The 25,264-nt window shown below is 27.1% G+C and overlaps 1 protein-coding gene across 2 annotated transcripts in view; it reads left to right on the forward strand.

Annotated features, from left to right (window-relative positions):
* The window catches only part of LOC136079893 (uncharacterized), a 70,241-nt gene that overhangs the window by 17,135 nt on the left and 27,842 nt on the right, over nt 1-25,264 (forward strand). Inside the window, exons 1-4 of one of the 2 annotated variants that reach the window (XM_065796567.1) lie at nt 5,206-5,251; nt 6,476-6,613; nt 11,966-11,999; nt 18,425-19,424. In XM_065796567.1, the coding sequence (XP_065652639.1) occupies nt 6,495-6,613; nt 11,966-11,999; nt 18,425-19,424 (1,153 nt within the window). In that variant the 5' untranslated portion in view covers nt 5,206-5,251; nt 6,476-6,494. Of the gene's footprint in view, nt 1-5,205; nt 5,252-6,475; nt 6,614-11,965; nt 12,000-18,424; nt 19,425-25,264 lie in introns of those variants that run through there. The other variant, XM_065796566.1, reaches the window with a different exon arrangement.

The raw sequence follows: 25,264 nt of genomic DNA on the forward strand, positions 1-25,264 counted from the left end.
CCAAGCCCTCTCTCTTTATCCATCAGCTAATATAGTTGTTGTCGGTGACTTTAATGCTCACCACTCTGAATGGCTTGGCTCTAGTGTCAGTGACTCTGCAGGCATTAAAGCCCACAACTTTTGCCTTTCTCAATCCCTAACTCAAATAGTCAACTTTCCAACTCGCTTTCCTGACAACCCTAATCATTTACCTTCTCTACTCGACTTATGTCTTGTTTCTAATCCTAGTCAGTGCTCAGTTTCTCCACATTCACCCTTAGGTGCTTCTGATCACAGTTTGATCTCTTTAAAACTAATATCTCATTCTTCTTCATCACCTGAATACCCCTATTATCGAACCTCGTACAACTACAGTAAAGCTGACTGGGATTCTTTCCGTGATTTTCTTCGTGATGGCCCTTGGGTAGAAATCTTTCAACTTCCTGTCGACAAATGTGCTTCTTACATAACTTCGTGGATTCAGGCTGGCATGGAATCTTTTATTCTCTCTCGACGATTCCAGGTCAAGCCTCACTCTCCTCCATAGCTTTCCTCACACTGTGCTGCTGCGATTGCCAATCGAAACCATTACTTCCATATTTATCAGCAAAACAATTCTCCAGAAAACAGACGTCTGTTTATTACTGCTAGAAACAACTATAAAAAGGTTTTGTCTAACGCCAAAACCCGCTATTCTCAGGTCATGAAATCTCGTATCTCATCTCAAAAATCAGGCTCTTGTGACTTCTGGAGAATCTTTAATAATATCAATAAGAAGGGCAAATCTATAATTCCACCTCTCTTGTATGGTTCAGACTTTGTCACCTCACCTAAAGACAAAGCCGAACTGTTTGCTAAAAACTTTTCATCAATATCATCTCTTGATTCCACTAATTGCGTTCTACCTGATATTGCCAACAAACAGGTTGATCCATTGCTTGACATTCATATCACTCCAGCATCTGTATCTAAAGTGATTTCCTGCCTAGACTCTTCTACAGCTTGTGGCCCAGACAACATACCTGTTATTGTCTTGCAGAAGTGTTCTCCGGAGCTGTCGTCTATACTCTCAAAACTATTCAACAAGTGCTTATCAGAGTCTTGTTTTCCAGCCTGCTGGAAAGCCGCATCTGTTATCCCTATCTTCAAATATTCTGGGGAGCGATCTGATTCGTCTAACTACCGTCCCATAAGTCTTCTTCCTATCATAAGCAAGGTTTTTGAATCTTTAATTAACAAACACTTAATTTCTCATCTTGAATCTAATAACTTACTTTCTGACCATCAATATGGATTTCGATCTTCTCGTTCTACAGCTGATTTGCTAACAGTAATAACTGACAGGTTATATCGTGCATTAGATGAAGGTGGAGAGGTTAAGGCCATCGCTCTTGACATTTCAAAAGCGTTTGATAAAGTTTGGCATGCTTGTCTTCTCCATAAGCTTTCTTCTTATGGTGTATCCGGCAACATCTTTAAGATTATTGAATCCTTCCTTTCCAATTGTAGCATAAAAGTTGTCCTCGATGGACAACACTCTTCTTCTTATTCTGTAACTTCAGGGGTTCATCAAGGTTCTATCCTTGGCCCTATACTCTTTTTAATTTACATTAACGATCTTCCAGATATTCTCACATCTAAGGTGGCATTGTTTGCTGATGATACTACTATTTATTCTTGTCGTGATAAGAAACCAACACCCTCTGATTGCTTGGAGGGGGCATTTGACCTTGAAAAGGATCTCACTTCTGCTACAGCATGGGGCTCACAGTGGCTGGTGAACTTTAATTCAGATAAAACTCAATTTTTTCAGCCAATCGTTATCGCAATAATTTTGATCTTCCTATATTTATGAACGGTGATGTACTCAATGAGTCACCTACTCTTCATCTTCTAGGATTAACTCTTACTTCCAATCTTTCCTGGAAACCATATATCAAATCGGTTGCAAAATTAGCATCTGCTAAGGTTGCATCTCTTTATCGAGCTCGCCACTTTCTTACTCTGGATTCTATTCTCTATCTCATTAAATCTCAAATCCGGCCTTGTATGGAATACTGTTGCCATATCTGGGGCGGATCTGCTAATGATGCCCTTTCTATTTTGGACAAGGTGCAAAAACGCATTGTAAACATAGTTGGACCTGCTCTTGCAGCCAACCTTCAACCATTATCACATCGTCGTAATGTTGCTTCTCTTTCTCTTTTCAACAAATACTATAATGGGCACTGCTCTAAAGAGCTAGCATCTCTTGTGCCATCTACTAAAATTCATTCTCGTGTTACTCGTCATTCAATTAAGTGTAATCCTTTTTCTGTGACTGTTCCTAAGTGCTCCAAAAACGCTTATTCGTCTAGTTTTTTCCCTCGAACATCAGTTCTTCGGAATTCGCTTCCTTCATCTTGCTTTCCTGATTCATATAATTTGCAATCTTTTAAATCGTCCGTCAATCGTTATCTTGCTCTACAATCTTCATCTTTTCTCTTCCAGTAACTTCCAACTTTAATTAGTGGCTGCTTGCAGCCTTGTTGGAAGCGAAGATGTTTAAAAAAAAAAAAAAAAAAAAAAAACTGGAGCTGGTTTCATAAATGTTTTTCTTCTCCTGACATTCAACTTACAGGAAAAGATAATTGTGGTAAAAAATTATTTGAAGTAAATTTAAGATCAGCATTTTGTGCACTGGGAAAAGGACATGAAGCACTAAAAACTTTTGCAACCGTTATGAATATGCTTTCACCAATTGTTCATTCAGCATATGATGATATCAATACATTTCTTTTACCTTTTTTATATTGGCTGTGCTGTTACTAGATGCAGATGAAAATTTAAGATTGAAGATGCAGTTGAAGAAGCAATTGAAGATTTAAGGTTTAAGGCATTAAAACCTGATAATATCAAAACCAACATTGTTGACTGTCGAATAAGTTTGGATGGTTCGTGGCAAAAGCGTGGCTATTGTTCACTGAATGGTATTGTCACTGCTATTTTAACAGAAAACAAAAAAGTAATCGATTACAAGAATTTTTTAAAGTTTTGCAAAGGATGTTTAAATTGGGTAAATCGAAAAGGAACTACTAAACACAATAAATTGATCAAAACGCATTAGTGTAAGTTGAACCATGTCTAAAGTTCAGGAGCAATGGAATCTGCTGGTGCGATGGAAACATTTTCTTCATCTATTGAAAAATATTGTATTCGCTGTTATCATTACATTCGTGATGGTAATACTGAAGCTTATTAAAAAGCAAAAGAATATGGCGAAGCCATATGGCGAAGATTTAGAACCGATAAAATCTGAATGTGTAGGTCATGTTCAAAAGAGACTCGGTACACGACTCCTTAAACTTCGTGTTAGCATGAAAGGTGCAACCTTATCAGATGGCAAAAGGCTTAGCGGTAAAGGAAGTTTAACTTATGAAATAGTCAATAAAATGCAAAACTATTTTGGCATGGCTATTCGCCAAAATTCTCTTGCTCGTTGGAATGGTAACAAAAGTATTGCTCTGTACATGATGAAAAAAGGAGTACTGACAGTGTTATGGCACTGCCACAGGTGTTGAAGATCATAAAATGTGTCACCAGTTTGTCCCCATACTAATAATAATTGGTGTAATTACTGGAAAAATTTCATGCAATACAAGCCAACAGATAGTTTATCCATTGCAGTAAAAACTGCCGTCTATTCTATTTTTACGGATTTATGGGTAGAAAAGATGTCCAAAAGATACATTTCAAAATAAAATGTATTTTTTGGACATCTTTCTAAAGTGGTTTCAAAAACCACTTTATAAAATGGATTGCTTCTGCAATAATAAATTTTAATGATGGTATATCTGGACAAGTGTAACTTTCTGATAAGATTGGAATGTCTTTTGGAGCAAAAATAATAATTGGTTCAATCAAAAAAGACATTCTACGGATTAAAAATACGAGCATCAACAAAAGAGGTTATGAATAGAAGAAAGTTGATTAGAGCTGTAAGAAAAAGTTATTTGGACAAAGAGAAAGAACTAGAAGGAGAGGAATCATATCAACTTGGAAACTTTTGAGATTTTTTTCCTTTATGTTTCGTTTTTTTGGTTTTCAGAATTCTTGTTGTTGGTTAACAAAAACATAGATTTCTAAAGATCTAGTAGAGCTTTTATCTTGAAATTTTCAAGACATGTTAACTTAAACAGTACCAGTGTCTAAAGCAGAATAATGCTATATACTCAAAGACTTAATGAGATATCAATCACTAACCACTGAACTATTTATGGAAAAATTAAAAATTAAAAGAATCTCCGCCATTTTGAAACCGTTGATCAGTTTCGAAAACTCTTGATTTAGGCACTTGTTAAGTATATTTTGTCTTACTGTAGCACATTTCAAACAGATACCAGTTGTAAATCTTCAAAGAATAATGTTTTGCTTTTTAGTTGATTTTTTGAATTGTTGCTGACCCATCAAAAAATAATTAATTCTTATAAATTTTTTTTGTTTGAAACATTTATTTTTATGATGACTGTTGTATGTATTTGTTTCAGTATCAAACTACAAATATTAAAGAAGATAATTTTTTTTACCAGCTTATCACCTTAAAAAGTTTGATACTGGGCCGACGACACGGGTTTTGAAGTGGAGGGGCACAACCATCAAATTTTTGAGAAGTTCTCTATGTCTAGAGTTTTCTTTTAAAAAAAAAGTCCTTTAGAAAAAAAGTGGGGGGAGCGTTTCCCCTGGCTTTCCCCCCCTTCCTCCCCGCCCGGTGTCTTCGCCTCTGGTTTTAAAAAAACAAAAATATTTAAAAATTCTATGTTATATATTAAAATGATGTTAATATAAAGTTAATATGAAAACATATTACACCAAGATGCATCTTTTCGTTTTTGCCGTTAAATAGGCATCTAAAAGAAAAAATTTTAATATAAATTTTTAAAACTAAAGTTATAAGTATAATGTGTTTTTAGTGAATGAATAATATTTTAAATTTCATTAAATGATACTGATTAATATTAATAATCGATTTTAACGATCAATCTTGTAGCGACGAGGACATTTGCGGATAGAACGTATGAGAGGCGTTTAAAAAAGTCGTACCACTTGCGGTTTGGTCATCCTAAGCAAAGATATGAATTATCGCAGGTCGAAAAAATGAGTTATCGCAGGTCGCACTATATTTTCAGTTCTGAACGTTTTCGCTTTTGTTTTCTCATATTTGTCGATTAAACCTTACTCGCATCAAATGCGAATTATAAGTGCAAATAACTATTCCGTATATCTGTATCTTCCTGTATCTTTTATGTAGTAAAGATATATATTAAGCGTATGTGAAAAAAAAAAAAAAAGCACAAAATTTTATTTCAGTTTTATATACTTTAATCTCCCAATTGTGACATTTAACATCGTAGAGATTTAATATCGAAGAAACCTATTCATTTTGCCCAAAATAAATAGGTTTCTTCGATATTAAATTTTTACGATATTAAATGTCATAATTTTTCTAAACATTGTAATTCATATAACACTAAATGAAAGCAGCAATATGTCATCAAGCATGTGAAATTATTATAACGTCATTTAGTATTATTAAATGACACTAAAAAGTTTAATTTTGAATCTTTATTATTAATAAAGAATTAAAATAAAACTTAGTGTATAAAGTTTATACACCAAGCTTTGATAAATCTACCAAATTAATTGATTTTTTCGATGTTTAATTTAAAAAAATTTATTATGTATTGTAATACTCGTGACAGCTAAATAAGAGCATAAACCGAAATTTACATTTCTAGGCTGACCTGGAATGGTTTTTTAGTTTTTAGCAAGTAACACCAATTATGGTACATATTAAATAGTATACTCTGGCCACCTAGTGCAGACAAAATATCTCACATTATACAAGCTATCAAATTTTTATTCTTTCATATATTAAAAATGTTCCCATTATACATCATTTAGTGGTCATTATTTTTATTTTTTACTACTTGGTTTAGATTTCACAATTAAGCCATGCTTATAAAATCGCACAACACACTCACACATGTATGTGTGCATGTATGTATGTATGTATGTATGTATGTATGTATGTATGTATGTATGTATGTATGTATGTATGTATGTATGTATGTATGTATGTATGTATGTATGTATGTATGTATGTATGTATGTATGTATGTATGTTTGTATGTATGTATATATAGCAAGTCTATACATATTAAATATTTTAACCTATCCATAGTTAAAAAAGTTAAGCTAACAAAGCTTCTTAAAAAAGCTAAATAAGCTTTTCAAAATAGTAATCAAAGACTCATAATTTAAAAAGCCAGCTCCTCCATGCTCCTTAGAAAAAAAATGAAATCAAAAAAGTAGATAGAAAAGCTTTATCAGTTGTTTATTTTTTCTTTAACCTCAGTTAAATGAACTAGAATGCAAGAAGATGTATAGTTCAAAAAATAAAATTTCTAGATGAAGTATATTTTTTGCCTTTTTTTTATTCTTTAACTTTTGATTTCAGAACAAAATGGTTAAATGATATGGCAACCAATACCATTGAACAAGTAAAAATTGAGCGTTTTGGTTATTTTTTACTTATGACACTGGTTGTTTTAATATTTGCTATTGTGGCTTGTATATCATCAAAGAAAAAAAAAAGGTAGGCTATTTATTTTTTTTACTTGTAGCTTTAAATTGAAAGTTAATAATTTTTTTGTTTAGTAACATTTTTGAAATTAGGTTTTGAGATTCAAAATATAGTTTCTAGATTTTTAATTATTTAAAGTTATATCCGAAATTAAATACTAGCTTTTGATTTAAAACTAGAACATTATTTTATTCTTTTATTATAAGTTTAAACTTTTGTTATCAATGAAAAAATTTTTCTAATTTTTGGCATTTTAATTAGTTATAATTAAATATCTGAAGCAAAACCTGGAAACTAATTTTCCAAATGCAATGGAAAAAAAAAAAAAAAATCATCAACGACCATCCACAAAATTTAATTTTTCACATCATCATTGTTACTTTTATTATCATTTTCAAAACAGGATTTTTTTATTTGCTCTTTTCTGTACTTTTTTCCAACTTATGGAAACTAAACTATCTAAATGTTAGACATAATATAGACAAAAAAATTAAGCGCAACATTAAGTTTTGTTTTTTATAAGACTATACAAGCATGGTACATGTAAGAAAAGTGTTCTGCTGATATAAATTTTACACAAAAAACTACAAGTAAAAAATCAATTTTATTTCCTTGTCTTTATCCGATATAATACAAATAATATAAAAAGAAAAAAATCAAAATTTATAGATATTGGGCATATGTCCTCTTTGACATTATTAAAAATTATAAAAATTGATCTAATCATCAACAACTGGAAAGATTTTTCATTATTTTTTGGTCTTATTGCTAGTTTATAATGAATTCACACAAATAAAAATAGTTTCCAAAAAAAGCTTTTTTGAGAAATGATATAAAAAAGGCTATAGCACAAGTATAACATTGCGGTTCTACGTCTAGGGTTATCATTCTCCTTTTTTGTAGGAAAGTGCAGCACTAAACTTATTAAAATTATAATTTTTGCTTTGTTCTCCTACAGAAAAACCGGTGTATAGGCTGAGATGTTGAAGGCTTCAGATGCGAGTGTTTGGTGGGCCTCAGATCTTTGCTATGCTATTGTTTACAAAAGTGAAATTCCAAGCAACTAAAAAAAACATAGTAATAATTAATACTGGAGGCAAAGATGCACCTGAAAGTGGTTTATGTTGAATTTGATGACAACATCTTTATTATATTTTGACTTTTATTGGCTCTGTTTTTATATGCTGTATATAATTATTATTTTTAGTGTTTGCCATGAGGTTATGTTTTATGTATACTCTTAGAAATATTTACAAAAATTGTTATTTTGAATAATTTTCCCCATAATCACAGAATGCAAAATATTAACAGGTTATGAACCCAGCAAAACCTTATTTTTGATGGAGATGAGTAAAAAAATTAAAGATACTTTAATTGGAAATGGAAAAATTGACAAAGATAAAAATAAAATAGCGTTTGCTAAACTTGTACAGTTTCTGAATGAAAGATTTATAGCTTTAATTATGGGAGATGCTAAAGATCGAGGTAGAGAAGTCTTTAAAATCCTCAAAGATCGTTATACTGGTACAAATAAACCTTGAATTATAACTTTATATTATAAATTAGCAAGTTAAAAAAAATTTACCAGCAAGTCTATTACAGATTACATTATTAGAACAGAAAAATCAGTACTGGATTGAATGCAGCTGGCAAAAATATAAGCAATTCACTGCTTATTGCTATAATATTTAAAAGATCGCATGACAAGTAGAGAGTTTTTGAGGCTTTTGTTATCTTTTGTTAGTAGGCTTTACAAAGTTTTGAAGAAGCAGAATACACATGAACAACTCATAATAAACATTCAGGTTACAAGATAATAAAATTCAAAACTAGTTGTGGTAATATAAAGAAAGCTTTGACTTATTATACTTGTTGGACTATGAATGTCAAGAAAAAACTAAAACAAATATGTGGTGTAATTATTGTTTATTCAAAATGATAAATCTTCCAGAAAACATGTAAAGGATAAGGCTTAGATTGTTGATAATGTACAAAAAAATACCTATGCATGTAAAATAAATAAACAGCAATAAAGATACGCAAAGCAACACACAAAACATCCATACAGTAAATAATGATAAACATTTTAGCTATATCAATGAGTCTTTTAACCATGAAAAACACTTTATAGAATTAGCTGATGGCTCAAGGGCAAACAATATAACAATGATGGGCAAACAATATAACAATGATGGCTCAAGGGCAAACAATATAACAATACAATATATTAAGTATGCTATAAATTTTGTTGATTATTATTCAAGTTGTTTGTAAACTTATTTTCTACAATAAAATAATGATGTTGTGTAAGCTGCTGATACCTTTTTCCCCACACTAAAATGGAACTGCAAAAAGGAATTGGGGTTCAATATTCTACATTGCAAGACCCATGATTATAGAATCAAAACTTCTGAAACATTTTTGGGCTTATGCAGTTAGCATTGCAACATATATAAGAAATTGGTGCTATAAGAAATGAATTAAAGGTACACCATGTAGATTAGTAACTGTGTAAAGCTAAACATTTTTTTTATTTGGTTACACTTATTTGGTTCAGTATGTTATCCAGACATGCATAATGCTAAAAAATTGCAACCTCAAACTGTTAAAAGTGAAAAGTTTTTATCATATTTGTTAAATATGATAAAAACTGTCCATCATAGCTACTCTTATGTGCTTAATTCATGGTAGGAGGCATTTATTATTTTCAGAAATTTTCCCACTTACCCCAAGCTTATTAGAAACCTCATCATTATCAACATATTATCTCTCATATTTAAATATTATCTTATAATTTTCTCGTTTGGAGGAGTTTAAAATAGCGTTACTGTTATAATTTACAGCCTAATTTATAATTTAAAGTTGCAGTTAAAGTGCAATGAGCTAGTATTTAATATTATTAAGATATTACTTTTAGTAATTGTTTTTACTTAACATGATACTTAAAAAAGTAAAAGTAAAAACTAAGAGTAAAAAGCAAACATTACAATATTTAAACTTTAATTATAGAAAACTATTTAATACGTTCATGCTGACGATAAAACATGTGTTATTTTTAAAGAGTATTTAATTTTTATTATAAAAAGCTATAAAGCAATAAAACAAACTGCAAAGTTGTTTTAAAAATATAAATAGCTAGTGTTAATGTAAAACAACTTCGTGACACTGTTTTGTTGCTGTTTTATAAAATAAATAAAATTGTTCTAATTAATAAATTAAAAAATTATCGTCATATTTGCGCTTAACTTAACCTAATATTTGCGCAGAAACATGCCTATAGACAATACGAGTCTATAATCTATAGGCTATATCAGTTAGATCAAAGAAAAAAAAATTAGGTACCATGTTTTTTATAATTTATTGTTTCTTGATCTAGCTAACTATTAGAAGTTTAAGTATAATTAAGTTTTTCATTCAAATTTTAAATTGATGTTTTCATTCAATTTTTTCATTCATTGTTTTCCAATAAAAAGGGAAACTAAAAAATTTGGTTTAATAAATTGAATTATATTTCTTTAAGTTTAAGAATATGCCTAAAAATGCTGAAGCAAAAAAGTAGCTGGTTTCTAACAGCATTGAATAACTATTAGAAAAAAAATTTAATAAAAATGAATAAATATACTTTTAATATACTTAAAGTAGTAAAATTACTAATATATAATGTTGATAAAATGATAATTTAAATTATTATAAGTTAATTTGGTGCAATGTTTTGAAAAACAAAGATAAAAACCAGGCTGTTTTGTTAAAAAAAAAAGAATGAAGAAAAATTAGCTTTAATGTCTTTTCCTATTTTAACTTTTGGCTTTAACAACCTTTTTAATTATTATTGGCTTTCACGCAGAGATTTTAAGTAATTTGATTTCAAAAGTGTTTTATGTTAAATAAAAATCTCTGCGCGAAAGAGCAAATAATCATCTATTCAGAAGATGAATCTAGCATGACGTACTTTATGACAAAAGCATTACTTTTAAGAATTGCCAAAAAAATGCTAAACTAGAAAGAAAGTAAATAAACAATAAAAAAAAAATAAACAAATTTCAGTATAATCAGGCTTTGAAAGTTGTTGAACGTTGAAAAAATCTCAAAAATCTGGATTTGCAAAAAGTTATGTTTTTATTTATTTCTCACTTTAGAATGAAACTAATTTAAGCATATGAAATCCTCCTGATGTCATGATTAAACAACTGTTAAAAAAAATAATTGGAAAAGTGCCATGGATAATGAAATCAAATCATTAATAAGTAATAATGCTTTTATTGTTAATGATTTCTCAGCAAACTGAATATTTTTCTTAACTACTTTTTATCGCAACAGTCTAGATTTATGAACAATGATGTACTTGATGAGACATCTACTTTTTGTCTTCTAGGATTAACTCACTTCAAATCCATTGCTAAATTAACCTCTGCTTAGGTTGCTTCTCTTTATTGTGCTCACCACTTTCTAACTCCGTATTCTATTCTTTATCTCTATAAATCTCAAATCTGTCCTTGTATAGAATACTGTTGCCATATCTGCAGGCTTTCACTTTCAATTTTGAAGGTAAAAAATTACATAAATATAATTCCGATTCCGGACGGAATTCAAAATTTCCAATCCTATACACCCCTTAATAAAACTTTCTACCTCATTTGCACTATGTTCTAAATTTTGTTTCTGTAGCTAGATATACTTTTAACTTTTAGGAATGATCCTCGCTATGCCAATGAGTATTACGCACGTTGCTGCAATTAAATTTATAATTATTGGGCATAAGAATTTTTTTAAATTTTTCTAATTTTTTCAAATTGCAAAATTATTTGAGTCAAAGAATATTAAAAGACTAAAATTCTTTTGTTCAGATTTTTTAAAAATGAAATCCTAAAAATAACTTGCGTATTTATAGAAATTGTTTAATTTTTATATCTTTATATCTATGTATATTTTATATCTTTATATATTTATAAAGATATAAAATGTCTTTATAATTTATATTTTTAATTTATAGAAAAGTTTAAATTTGATATCGCTTTAAATAAAATGAAAGTATTTAAAAAAGTATTTACAAAAGCTATTGCCTTATTCATATTCTATTCGAGATTACTTGTTAAAATAATTTTTTGGTAAAAGTTTATTATGTGTTAACAGTATAAGATATAGATAAAAACATTTGTATGGCTAACTTTTGCAAGTCTTTGAGTAAGTTAATGTAGAGGAATTCGTTATAAGCTTAATGATAAATTCATTAGTTTTTCTGAATAAATACTTTATGGATGTCCCCAAATATCAACTTAATTTTGATAAGAAAAATATTAACTTTTAATAGAAAAATAAATATTACATTCTAGTTATAATTGTTAAAATAAGATTTTTATTGTTTAGATGGTCATCTAAAAACAAAAGTGAAGATCAAACGGTTAATTTGTATTTTTTAAATATTTCTGATTATAATTATGATGACAATGATAATGATGATGATGATGATGATGGTGATGATGATGATGATGATGATGATGATGATGATGATGATGATGATGATGATGTTAATAATGATGATGATAATGATGATGATGATGATGATGATGATGATGATGATGATGATGATGATGATGATGATGATGATGATGATGATGATGATGTTGATGATGATGATGAAGAAGTGATGATGATCCTGATGATTATAATAATAATAGTAATTATAATGACACAACTTGAGTTAATGTGAAATTTTATTTAAAGTTAAATTCAAGAAATTTTTACTTTTCTCAAAAAAAGAGCAACATAGTAGCATTAAATACAAAATTATTTTTACTTCAATTACTTAAATCTCAGTTTCTCCCTAACTTTTGGCTTATAATTGATACAGTAAAGTTCACATCATATAAGTTTAATATATATAAACTGTAAGTAAACTAATTAAAAGATGCCAAAAGCAATTAAAAAAAAATAATTTAATGTTCGGATTTATAATCATTTAAATATAAGAGTATTGTAAATAGTAAAATTCGTACTTAGGCTTAGTTAAGAACAGTTAGTAAGACAAAATTACTTTCTTCAGCCACAGCATACTTAATTATTTAATTTAGAAGTAAAAATGAAAGTAATCTTGTTTAAGCTTGGTTTCTTTCAAAGTCATTGAAATTGGGTTTTAAATTTTAGTAAATAATTGTTTTTTATAATAAATTTGTGTTTTTTATAATAAATAAAAACTATCAATTGCATAATTATTTAGAAAAAAAATTGCTGAAGTAATGCGTTCGTTATTAAAAATTTTAAGCTAACGCCAACTTGTTTTTACTGCTTCTAAAAAAAGTATTATATTTTCTTATTGTAATTGAATGTAGGCATTTAAGGAATTATTACAACAATTAAAAATTCTACAATAAAAGTGAATAATATGTTAAAGTAATTAATACATAAAATATTTGTTACATAAAATAAAAATTATTGCAATAATTTAATGTAATAATATTTTTTTAACAGTTAAATAACTTTATATTTTATCAATAAAATTGAGAGTTTATTAATTTTTTGTTAAAAGTTAGTCTCATCTAATAAAAAACATTTACATTTAAATTAGCGCTCTTTTAAAATTTCTTTCTTGGTTTCTTTGTTACAACCATGTCTTTTCTAAAAAGCATTACAGTTTAATATGAAATAAGTTTTTTTTTTTAATGACTCTGTATTTTTATTTAAGTTACAATGATAAATATACTTTTGATAGGAAAAATTATACTTAAACTAAAGCTCTCACTTCCCGCCTAGACTTGTATATAGATACAGCCCTCGAAATTAGGGTCAGCATTTGGCAATGCCAGCCTAACTGCTGACCTAAAAGTGTTTAAGGTCATCTAAAAATTGCCAACCTCATTTCTATGTTTTATGGTAAGACCTTGCCGCCTGACCTAATGCCGCCCTCTAAAAGATTAAGGTCGGCAAATTATTGCCAACCTCATTTTTCCTAATTCTGAGGATTGTATATATATATATATATATATATATATATATATATATATATATATATATATATATATATATATATATATATATATATATATATATATATATATATATATATATATATATATATATATATATATATACACACATATACACATATATATATATATATATATATATATATATATATATATATATATATACACACACACATATATATATATATATATGTGTATATATATATATATATATATATATATATATATATATATATATATATATATATATATATATATATATATATATATATATATATATACAGATATATATATATATATATATATGTATATATATATATATGTATATATATATATATATATATATATATATATATATATATATATATATATATATATATATATATATATATATATATAATTAATTAGTAAAAAACACTTATCTAACTTTTATCTTCGACTTGAAGTTTCACCATTGCTGGATCATCAAGAAGAGTTACTAAATCTCATAAAAAATTCAATTTATAGAAAAAAATATTTTACAGGAAGTTATAAATTATTATAAAAAATTTTTAATTACTATATTTTTTTGTTAACGGGAAGTTACAGAAAGTAATTATGAAATAATTTTTTTTGGAATGGGGATAGTTTAATTTGGTCATTTGTTTTTATAATTTTTTAAGAGGTATTTATTTTCGTGCCTACATTTAGAAATTAATTCAGATTTTTTACTTAATAAATTTTCTTGATTTAAATGAGTAATCATTTCAAATTTTTCTTGCAAACATAGCAATATATTTTGATAAGCATTTGCCATTCAAAGGGCAGTTATTTTTTTGTTTCCAATTACAATTATCAGTATTTTTATCTTTTAAAGATTCCTTTTTAGTAGTCAATGCAAAATTATGGCCTTTTATAATACTTTCAATACTTTTTGTACAGCTATAGCTTACTTTAATTGTGTTTCTGTGCAATTTATTAGAGGGAGGGGAATTTTTGTTAAATAATTTAAAAATGTTTTTCCCATATTTGCTGAAACATTTTTGCTGGGCGGAGGATTGAACCAAATTATATTTCTATTTCTATTTTGCTTTTTTGCAATTTTTGTTTCAAATTTTAGCTCGAAATTTTTAAATCCACTTTTTTTGAGAGCATCTTCATACACATATTTGAAAGATTTAAAAATATTTTCATTAGAAGAGTTTTGATTTAGTCTATTGTTAATTGAAATAGGAATTTGTTTTAAGATTTGTAGGGGATGATGAATTTATATTAATATACAATATGATGAATTCATTAGGTTTTTTATAAGACCAATAAGAATTTTCTGAGAGGATAAATGTGACAAAAAGAAAATTCACAATTTTTAAATTAATATTTATTTCAATTTGGAATCCAATGTTTTTGAAAATTTTTATAATATTTTTTCTGATTTTGTCAAATTGAGACCCTGATTTTTTTATTATTATTATTAAATCATCATCGCGATACAAGCCTAATTGATTGAAATAAAATATTTTTGCAAGGAAATTTAAAGTATATAAGCCTACCGACTCGCAAATTTCTGCTCTGTCGTAACTTCCCATTGTTACATTAAAGCATTCATGCATGGTTTTTTTCTTTTACTTCTCATTGTTAAAATAGGGTAAAGCCCATTTTTTCTCATAATCTGAAACCAATAGAAATCTTTTAATTGAAAGTAACCAAAAAAAATTTTTGGATTCAAAACTAAAAATGCCCCACCATTTATTCCAAACCTAGAAAACTTTGAAAATGATTTACTTCACTTGATTAAAATAATAAAATTTCAAAACAATTATCAATGATATTCAAAAAGAACTCAACTTAGACATTAATAATATAAAATCAAACCCTAATATCTAGTTTTTGCTGATTAAACAAGCAACATTATAATATCAAACTACCCCAGATAATCATAATAAAATACTGCGCATATATTTCTAATATTTATGCAAAAGCCACTAAAAACTTGGAAGATGCAGTTAATTTAGAAGGCCAAAAAATTGCCAAAGCAAAGAATTTCAGGGATTATCTTTTTCCGTATATTTCCGGAATTCCGGATATCTCTTCAAAATTTTACTTTTTCCGGATATCCAAATAGATTTCTAGAAATAGTTTAAAATAATTTTTTGTCATCCAATAAGTAAGGCAGCAAAGGTTCATCAATTATTCTACATTAGTTACTTAGGTTACGCATTATAGTACAACTAATTTTTTCTTATTTGTACGCATATACTTATCAGTAACTATTTTGATGATTTTACCTAAAAATCTAGTTTGATTTATTTTTATTATGTTTTTTATATTAATTTATAAACTCTTTCTTTTATATAAAAGAATTCCTGCTAAAACTTAAACCCTTAGTCAATGTGTATACACTCCACTGTGCCTATCCCCATTTAAGTCAGTCAATGTATGTACACTTCACTGTGATTATGATTTTAACAGTCAATATGTAAACATAATGATGCACAAATTCTAAAAAACTTTGAAAAACAAAATGATATACAACAATAGTAGTTAAAAAAACATAAAACTACATCGAAATAAAACTTTTATAAAAAAGCAATAAAAAACAACTTCTCTATAGAGGGTTTAAAAAAAGTTAAAAAAACAAGTTCTCTATGGAGAACTCAAACTCGCAGCCATATCCAGCTGCACCTCTTTACCACTGTAAACACTGTAAACGCCTCTATTTTACTAATTTGAAAAAAAAAAATATTTAAACATTTGTTGCATGCAAATAATGTTAATATTATGTGCATGATGTTAATATTATGTTATTATAATAATTAATTTATAATAACATATTAAATAATATAACAATTTGTGCATACAAATAATAAATTTCTTTTCAAACACATGAGATATTCTCCGCCACACAAAACACATTTTTATTTCTGGATATTATTTTATAATGTTTCATGGATGCTTTAGGAGAAAAATTTTTGGATTTTCAAAATATGACTAGGATAATCCCTGTAATTTAAAAGCTAGAATCATTTGCACATGCGCAAGCCTTTATTACACTAAACCATATTTTCAAAACAAACTCCCGTGTAGGCTACTAGTACCTTTAAAAAGTGAACTAGGGCACGTTAGTAAAATTAAATTAGGCAAAATAAATAATACTATTTGAAAAAAAATTAAATTAGCAACAGTCTCACTAAAAGTAAGCAAGTCTAGTGAATTTTGCAAAAGGTAAGATTCAACTGATGGAAGGTTGCTTTGCAGACCATGAATATTAGTAAAAGATATATTAAAACAGTTCGGTGGTAGGGATGGTTTTTTATGCTTAGTATTTTGGGTTACATTTGGCATGATTTAAGTTTAAAGAGAACTTGACTCATTCATAGTTAGAGCACAGCCTCCTAACCAATGAACAGTGCAATTTTCTCAGTCCTATTAATTAACTGTAAGTTGTAACATAGGGCTCTTTATATGGCCTTGACCATGCGTACCAAAAGTATTAACAGGGACACCATCCATGCGCAACATGGCACTATTAATACTCTGATATTTTGCAACTGTTTATGGAATCAGCCTCTCTGAGTGCTATCACAGAGTTTGGGAAACCTTACTACCAGCCAGCCTCATAACCATTAAACTAAGTTTTAGATCTGTACCTTCATTTGGAGATAACAAAGCAAGCAAAATCCTACAAGAAGAGTCAAGAGGATCCAGCATTCATCATCCTGGGCAGGAAACAATGTAACACAGGTTTACATCTATGCCAGTCTAATAGATGAAGAAGGGCTTCGAGGCTGGTTAGCAGACTTATTTTGCTTACCCCTAAAGTGAAGATATTAAAAAAAATTTTCAAAAAGATATACACCCTTAAAGTGAAGATTTTTAGAAAAAAAAAATGTTCTGAAAAGACTATAGGCAGAACAAAACCAAATAAGAATTACACTGTACTAAATAAACTTATATTCAAGCCATTTTTATTTTCCCAAGAACGAATGTAACAGATTAAGTAAATTAGGAAAAAAACAACCAACAACAAATAAATATTTGTTCATTAAAATGACTAGTTAAAAAGTTGAACAAAGAACATAAGCAATTCTCCTTGAAAGCTAGTAAAGATTTATCCATTCTAATTTGCTAGCAGATCTTGTTTAAAAGACCAAGTGAACTTTAAGAAATGTGTTTAGAAAAGCCTAAACTACTTGACCTCTCCCCCTCTACTCACCCATTCCAAAAAATGAATCTTTAATTCTCAATAAAAGTTTTCCAAGTAACTGCTTGATACGTCACCGACTGTATACATCTATGGTTACGGCACTGACTGTATTAAAATAGTTTGTGTTAGAGCATCAATTGATTAAAAATTTCAACGTTAAAAGCTAAAACATAAAGCAACATTAAATATCAAACTAACATTTTAAAAATATGCATGTGTGTGTAAGATCAAAATAATTTGTTTAATAATAATTAACGTCAAAATAATTTAATTATGTATTTTAAACCCTCATATTGCAACATGCATTTATAAATGCATTGCTGTTGCTAAGTATGAAAAGTATATATCTTTGAGTATATTAAAATAAGTTAATTTTGTGATAAATAATGATTAATTAATAAATAATATTTTATTTAATAATAAATATATAATAATTAATAAATAAATAAAAAATAATTAAAATATTTTTAAAATAAATATTTTAATGAATCAACTAACAGAAACTATATAAGGATAAAAAAATTAAAGAATCACAAGAAATATTCAGAAAATGTAATCTTAGTGACGCAAAAAGCAATTAATGATCATAATTTGTTTAGTTTGAGCCTTAAAAGATGATGATGATTTTTCTAAATTATTATAACTAATTCTTTTTTATAGGAGGCTGAAGAGAAAAAAAATCCTATATATGATAGAGTTAATCAAGCAAGTGAATTTGAAAATGTTGTTTTGAAAAATGATTCTGGAATTGTCGCAGAGTCTTATGTTCATAGTGAAATCAACTCTAATTACAAATCAGAATCAATTGAGGCTATAGAAACTAGCAGTAGTGGAAATGACATGTACACAACAATTAAAAATGTTCCACAAAAAGTTGAAATAGCATATGCAGTAGTTCCACTTCATGAATTAGCTGAAAAATACTGTGTGATAAATGGAGATATTGTACGCAAGCATGATGACTCACGGTTAAATAAAAATAGTGATCAAATGAATGTACCAAAACTTTATGAACAGGTTACTGTTCCTGTGCAGGACACTGTTATTGAAAATTCAGGAAATTCTAGCTATTATGCTTCTGTCAGTGAAAAGCCTAAAATTGAAATAAAAAATGAAGTACAAGAAAACTCTGCTGGGAGCTCACTGTATGCATCATGTGGTCCGGTTTTACTTACTGGAAATGCTCCAAGTTTAGATAATTTGATAAACTTGAATAAAAAGGAAGAAGTTTTGCATAGGTTTAGTTTGCCCAATAACCATAACAACCATCAACTACCCTTCGATATCCAAACAACACATAATAAAAATCAAAAGAAATCAAAGAATAAAGAGTTAAATAGTCCACCAAAAGACCAAAAAATTGTTAACTCTCCAAAGGAACCACGATTGTCCCGAGTTTTCAGACTGAGTAAAAAATCTCATAGCTCTGTTGAGGAAAATGTTAACAACCAGCCCCACCATGAAGTTAAAATACAAAGACATTCTGGCGAACTTGCTAGTGAAATTTCACAATATAGTGAAAAAATGCATGACTTTTCAGTTCATCAAAATCAGGATCATAGTTTGCCCCCTCCTCTTCCATCGGTGGACAGATTAAAGCACATCACTGAGAAAAAAATAAGAGCAAAATCCAAGTCAAACAGCATATCCTCCACAATAGGTACAATCATGTTAATTTTTATTTTAAAATGCATATTTATTTACTAGATCACTAAAATTTAATGATCTTGTAAACAATTGATTTTAAATATGCATAATTTGGAATTGTGATTTATCATTGATAATTGCGATATATCATTAATAATTGTGATTTATTTTTACTAGGAATTGAGACGTAACTTAAATTACGGTTCCTAATTATGACAGCAAGGTTTACCTAAAACAAAAAAAATACAGATAAAAGTTTTGCTTTTTAAAATGAAATCTTTTACAAATAAAAAAAAAGACATTTTTTCCGTTGTTAAATTTTTTTCTAAAGAAAAAGAAACTTTTTTATGTTTATTTTTTATGTTTTAACATATTATTTGAGTTTGTAAGTTATTTCCCAAAATTCTCCTAAAATTTGAGCTACAAGTTATAAAAAGAAAATAATGAGGCAGAAAGAAAATTGTAATGTGGTATTTTATTGGTATAAACACATAAAGCAGAGTAGGAATCTGAACATCATTTTTATTTTTAGTAAGAGAAAGAGTTGATAATTCTGCTAAAATTGCAACTTCAAGATAATAATAACAGATATCTGCTAAAAATGTAATGATAAATAAACATTAACTATATTTCCTTATTTTACAGCTGTTTGAAAAAAAGATTCATGTGCTAATCAGGAACATTGGCATTATGGGTACTTTTACCTAAAAACTTAGGTACTAGCTCTTGGATATAAATTGAATTTAACTTATATAATTTAAAATATACTTTGAGGCACCTAAGACAGTTACTGCAAAATTCTTATAAACAAAATTATTTCTAAAGTTTTCAATAATAGTTGAAATCAGACTGATGTTATTATTTAAGAATCTTGGGGGTTTTTTTGTCTTGATTTTTAGTCCATATAATGCAATATTTTTCCGAGACAAGATATCGTACAAAACTGATATAGAACCGCAATTTTTCAAAAATATAAAAAACTATGAAGCAAAGTAAAGTTTTCCAAAAAATATATGTTTAATAATTTTTTGTTATTATTGATGAACCATAAGTTTTCAACGCATTAAATTTTGGGGTCATGATTCGAGTGCGGTTTTATTTGAATATTTGTAATGGCTTCTTTTCTGTAGACTTTAAACTCATACTTACCTTTGCTGTTATTTATTACTGTTATATCTAGGAAATTCAGAGTTTTGTTATGGTTTCCTGTCTCAATTGTGAATTGTATTGCAGGGTGTTGTTTATTTAAGATTATTTTGAATTTCTCTGCTTCTTGGATGTTTGAAAATCTAGCATGGCTATCATTGATGTATCTTAGATAGGATTTTAAGTCGAGACGAGGATTTAATGTCATTGCAATTTGGAAAGCGTTTTCTTCGTGATGTTGTAGAAAAGATTCTGCCAATACAACCATGAATGAAAGACCAATAGGACCGGAATTCTCCAATTCATGGATCTCGTTGCTCCACAAAAAATAGCAGTAATGTAAACAAAGCTCTATAAGTGTTTTTGTTTCTGATATAGTAAGCTTGGTAGAACATCTGTAGGATTCATCTTTATTTAATTGATCTATAAGTATTAAAGCAGCTTCTTTAAGTGGAATTGATGGATACAGGTTTATTACATCAAATGAAACTTGAACTTCGTTTTTGTTAACATTCCATGAGTTTGCTTTGCTAATAAAATCAAAAGAATTTTTCAACGTGTTTTATTTTTATTTAAGATAAATTGTATTGCTTTAACTAAGTAGTTAGATATTCTAAAATTAGGTGTGCCGATAGTTGATATAACTATTCTCATAGGGTAAGCTTTTCCAGGCTTGTGAGCCTTAATTAGACCATACATACGAGGTGGTATTGGATCACTTGGATGTATACTGTCATATTCTGTTTTTGAAAAACTTTGTTTTTTATTAAGTTATGAGAGATTTTAATTTTTATAGTATAACTAGAAGTAGGATCTTCACTTAAAACCTTTGTTTGACCAATTTGATTCTTTCTAAAGCTTTTTCATGTTTAATTCTCACAAACCCATTACCGTTATCAAATGGATATATATCGATAAGTTTGTTTTCCTTAATTTCCTTTAGAGCTTTGCTTTGCTTTGCTCTCTTGTTAAGTTTTGGCTAATTTTTTACCCATTTTAGATTCTTTTGAAACATTTTTTTTTAAATCCTGTGCATTTTCAATTTTTTTTGTTATATTCTAGCTTTAAAGCAAACGACTCAGTTGTAGTGATAATATCCATATAAGGGATATGTTTTAAAGAAGGTACGTTTTTATAGGTTGAGTAAATGCTAGAGTTGGTGTAATTAGATCTGGCTAATATGTTTTAAAAGGTCTTCTAGGCAAAAAAGGTTTGCAGAAAATTTCTGTTGACCAGCCTTCACTCCTTTTTCATCTGTTAGGCTGGCTTGTACCTTTAATGACTTTACATCTCTTTTTATTATCTCCTAATGATGGTACAGTTCTCAGCTAAATGGTTCTGAGGCCAGCTGGTAGTAAGGTTTCCCACAACCTGTATCTCTCAGACAAATTAATCCCATTTTTTATCATAACTTAATAAAAAACTTTGTTTTTTATTAAGTTATGAGAGATTTTAATTTTTATAGTATAACTAGAAGTAGGATCTTCACTTAAAACCTTTGTTTGACCAATTTGATTCTTTCTAAAGCTTTTTCATGTTTAATTCTCACAAACCCATTACCGTTATCAAATGGATATATATTGATAAGTTTGTTTTCCTTAATTTCCTTTAGAGCTTTGCTTTGCTTTGCTCTCTTGTTAAGTTTTGGCTAATTTTTTACCCATTTTAGATTCTTTTTTTTTAAATCCTGTGCATTTTCAATTTTTTTTGTTATATTCTAGCTTTAAAGCAAACGACTCTGTTGTAGTGATATTATCCATATAAGGGATATGTTTTAAAGAAGGTACAAAGTTTGGACCAAGATTAAGAAGATTGTTTTGGTTACTAGGAATTTTGGTACTGCATAGGTTAAAACAGCATTCTTAGTATGCGTAGTTAATTTACTGTTTTTAATTTTTTGTTTATTTTTAAATTCGTTTTGAACAATTTTAAACTTTTTGAACAATCTTTCTTTTGATCTTATAAACATTATTTTGCAGGCTTTTTCAGTGACTTGTTCAACTTTTTCATAGTCTTTTTCATCAAGAGTAGATTTAAGATTTTCCTGAAGGTTTTTTGTTTCATTTATAAAGATAAAATACCGTTTTTTAGCATCATTTTTTAGACAAACCAAAATTTCAAATCGAAAAACAATACTCATTGCTCTCTTTGTACTTACAGGACTGTTGATGCGTAACGATTTTGGAATAATTTTGTGTTTTTTGCACTTTTGTGAAAATATATACTGGTTTTTGGATTTAGCTACTAACTTTTTTAATAACTGTAGCTGTTCAGTTTGTTTGTAGATATCAGCTCCGTATTTAGCAAATCATATATATATATATATGTATATATATATATATATATATATATATATATATATATATATATATATATATAATATATATATATATATATATATATATATATATATATATATATATGTATATATATGTATATATATATATATATATGTATATATATATATATATATATGTATATATATATAATATATATATGTATATATATAATATATATATATAATATATACATATATATATATATATATATATATATTATATATATGATTTATATATAAATAATGATTATATGAGTAAATAACTTGTATATAATATACATATAATTAATTTAGTATTATATAAATATATATATATATATATATATATATTTAATAAATAATATATAAATAATGATTATATAAATAGTTGAATGTACGAATAACTTGTGTATAATATACATATATATATACATAAAAATAAGATAATATATACAACTTGATACTTGATGACCTTCATTTGCCACTATACATTTATATATATATATATATATATATATATATATATATATATATATATATATATATATATATATATATATATATATATATATATATATATATGCTTATATTTATGTATAATATAATATATATATAATATAATATATATATAATATATATATATATATATATATATATATATATATATATATATATATATATATATATATATATATATATATATATGTATAATATAGTATATATATATATATATATATATCAGGGGCTACTCTAGACTCTTATTGACAGCGTCAACCGTATTTGGATGCTGCCCAAATTAAAATTCGAGGATCTTTTTATTTTTTGCTTTACTTCTCCCGGTTTGAATACAGTCGCCCAAATTTTTTTCCTAGAATAGCCCCTGTATATTCATATATATATATATATATATATATATATATATATATATATATATATATATATATATATATATATATATATATATATATATATATATATATATATATATATATGTATATATATATGTATATATATGTATATATATATATATATATATATATATATATATATATATATATAACAAACATATTTGTTCCGGACAATTTGTCCAATAAATACTTAAGTTAGACAGACATCTTTGATAGAAATTAAAGAAGTGCAATTGAATACTGTTCCTGACCATGCATAAAATTTTTTGTTTTTACTACTTGACCACTCAATTTGTTTTTCAACTAAATATTTCAAAATGCGCTGAAAATAAAAAGGAATTTTGTATCATAGATTATCTTTAATAAAAAGAAAAAATCTACTTTCAAAAAACTAAAATTTTAAAAGGAAAATATATTTATATTACATTTTTTAAAAATTACTATACAATGCAAAATGCTTTGTAAGTTATTAAATACAAATTGTTATGTAAATATATTAAAACATAAATTATGTAATTATTAAATACATAATTAAATATATAATAAAAATAAAAAAGAAAAAGTCTATACTCAAAAAACTAAAATTTGAAAAGGAATATATATTTATATTTAATTTATTTAAATTGTCCAGAGAATTTGATTTTGTAACAATCATTATGCTCAAAAGTACTTTCTACTTTATAACTAAAAAGTACTTTCAACATACTGTACTTTTTTACTATTCCTTAAGTAAGTTAAGTTAAGTGGTTTAACAGAATTTTTTATTTTTACTTTGTTACTTTTTGAGTAATTTTTACTGATTACTTTTTTGCTGTTTACTTTTTCACTGTTTACTTTTTTACTGTTTACTTTTTACTACGTATTTTTACTACGTACTTAATAATTTTTAAAAAGTAAAGATTCTAACTCTGATAATCTATGCTAAGGACTCTTGTCCTCAAAAACATTGGGACTCTTCTCTCATTAAAAATTTTTTTAAAGATTTTAAAGGTTTTCAATATTTTTCAGTAATCTTGGTTTTCACATTTTTACATTAATTTTCTTGGTATTCTGAGACCAATATTGCGAGACAAGTGAGATCTGAAAGTATAGACTAATGTACATTTATGTGCATAATTATCTTATGCATGTATAATAATATTTTAAAAACATTTTTTTCTTAAAGCCTAGTAATTTATGTTATGGCCATTTTTGCATTTCCCACAAAATCCTGGAAAACAGAAATTCTTTGTTTGCTATATTTTCACAATTAAATTCCAAAAGCTTTAAAAATTTAAAAATTAGTGAGTAATTTTCTTTGTTTTTATTTGATGAGCTGTTAAAAATATTTTATTCAAGAGAAAGAAAAAAAATCTGTATAAGGTTTTTTTAGTTTTTAGTTTTGTTTTTAGATAAATGTTAGTTATTTCAAGTCTATTGTAACAATATCTAAGATTGATATATTGCGTGCATGTTATATTGCCAGTTTTGAGTCTGACATAT

Source organism: Hydra vulgaris, chromosome 04 (assembly GCF_038396675.1).
Source record: "Hydra vulgaris chromosome 04, alternate assembly HydraT2T_AEP".
Lineage (NCBI taxonomy): Eukaryota > Metazoa > Cnidaria > Hydrozoa > Anthoathecata > Hydridae > Hydra > Hydra vulgaris.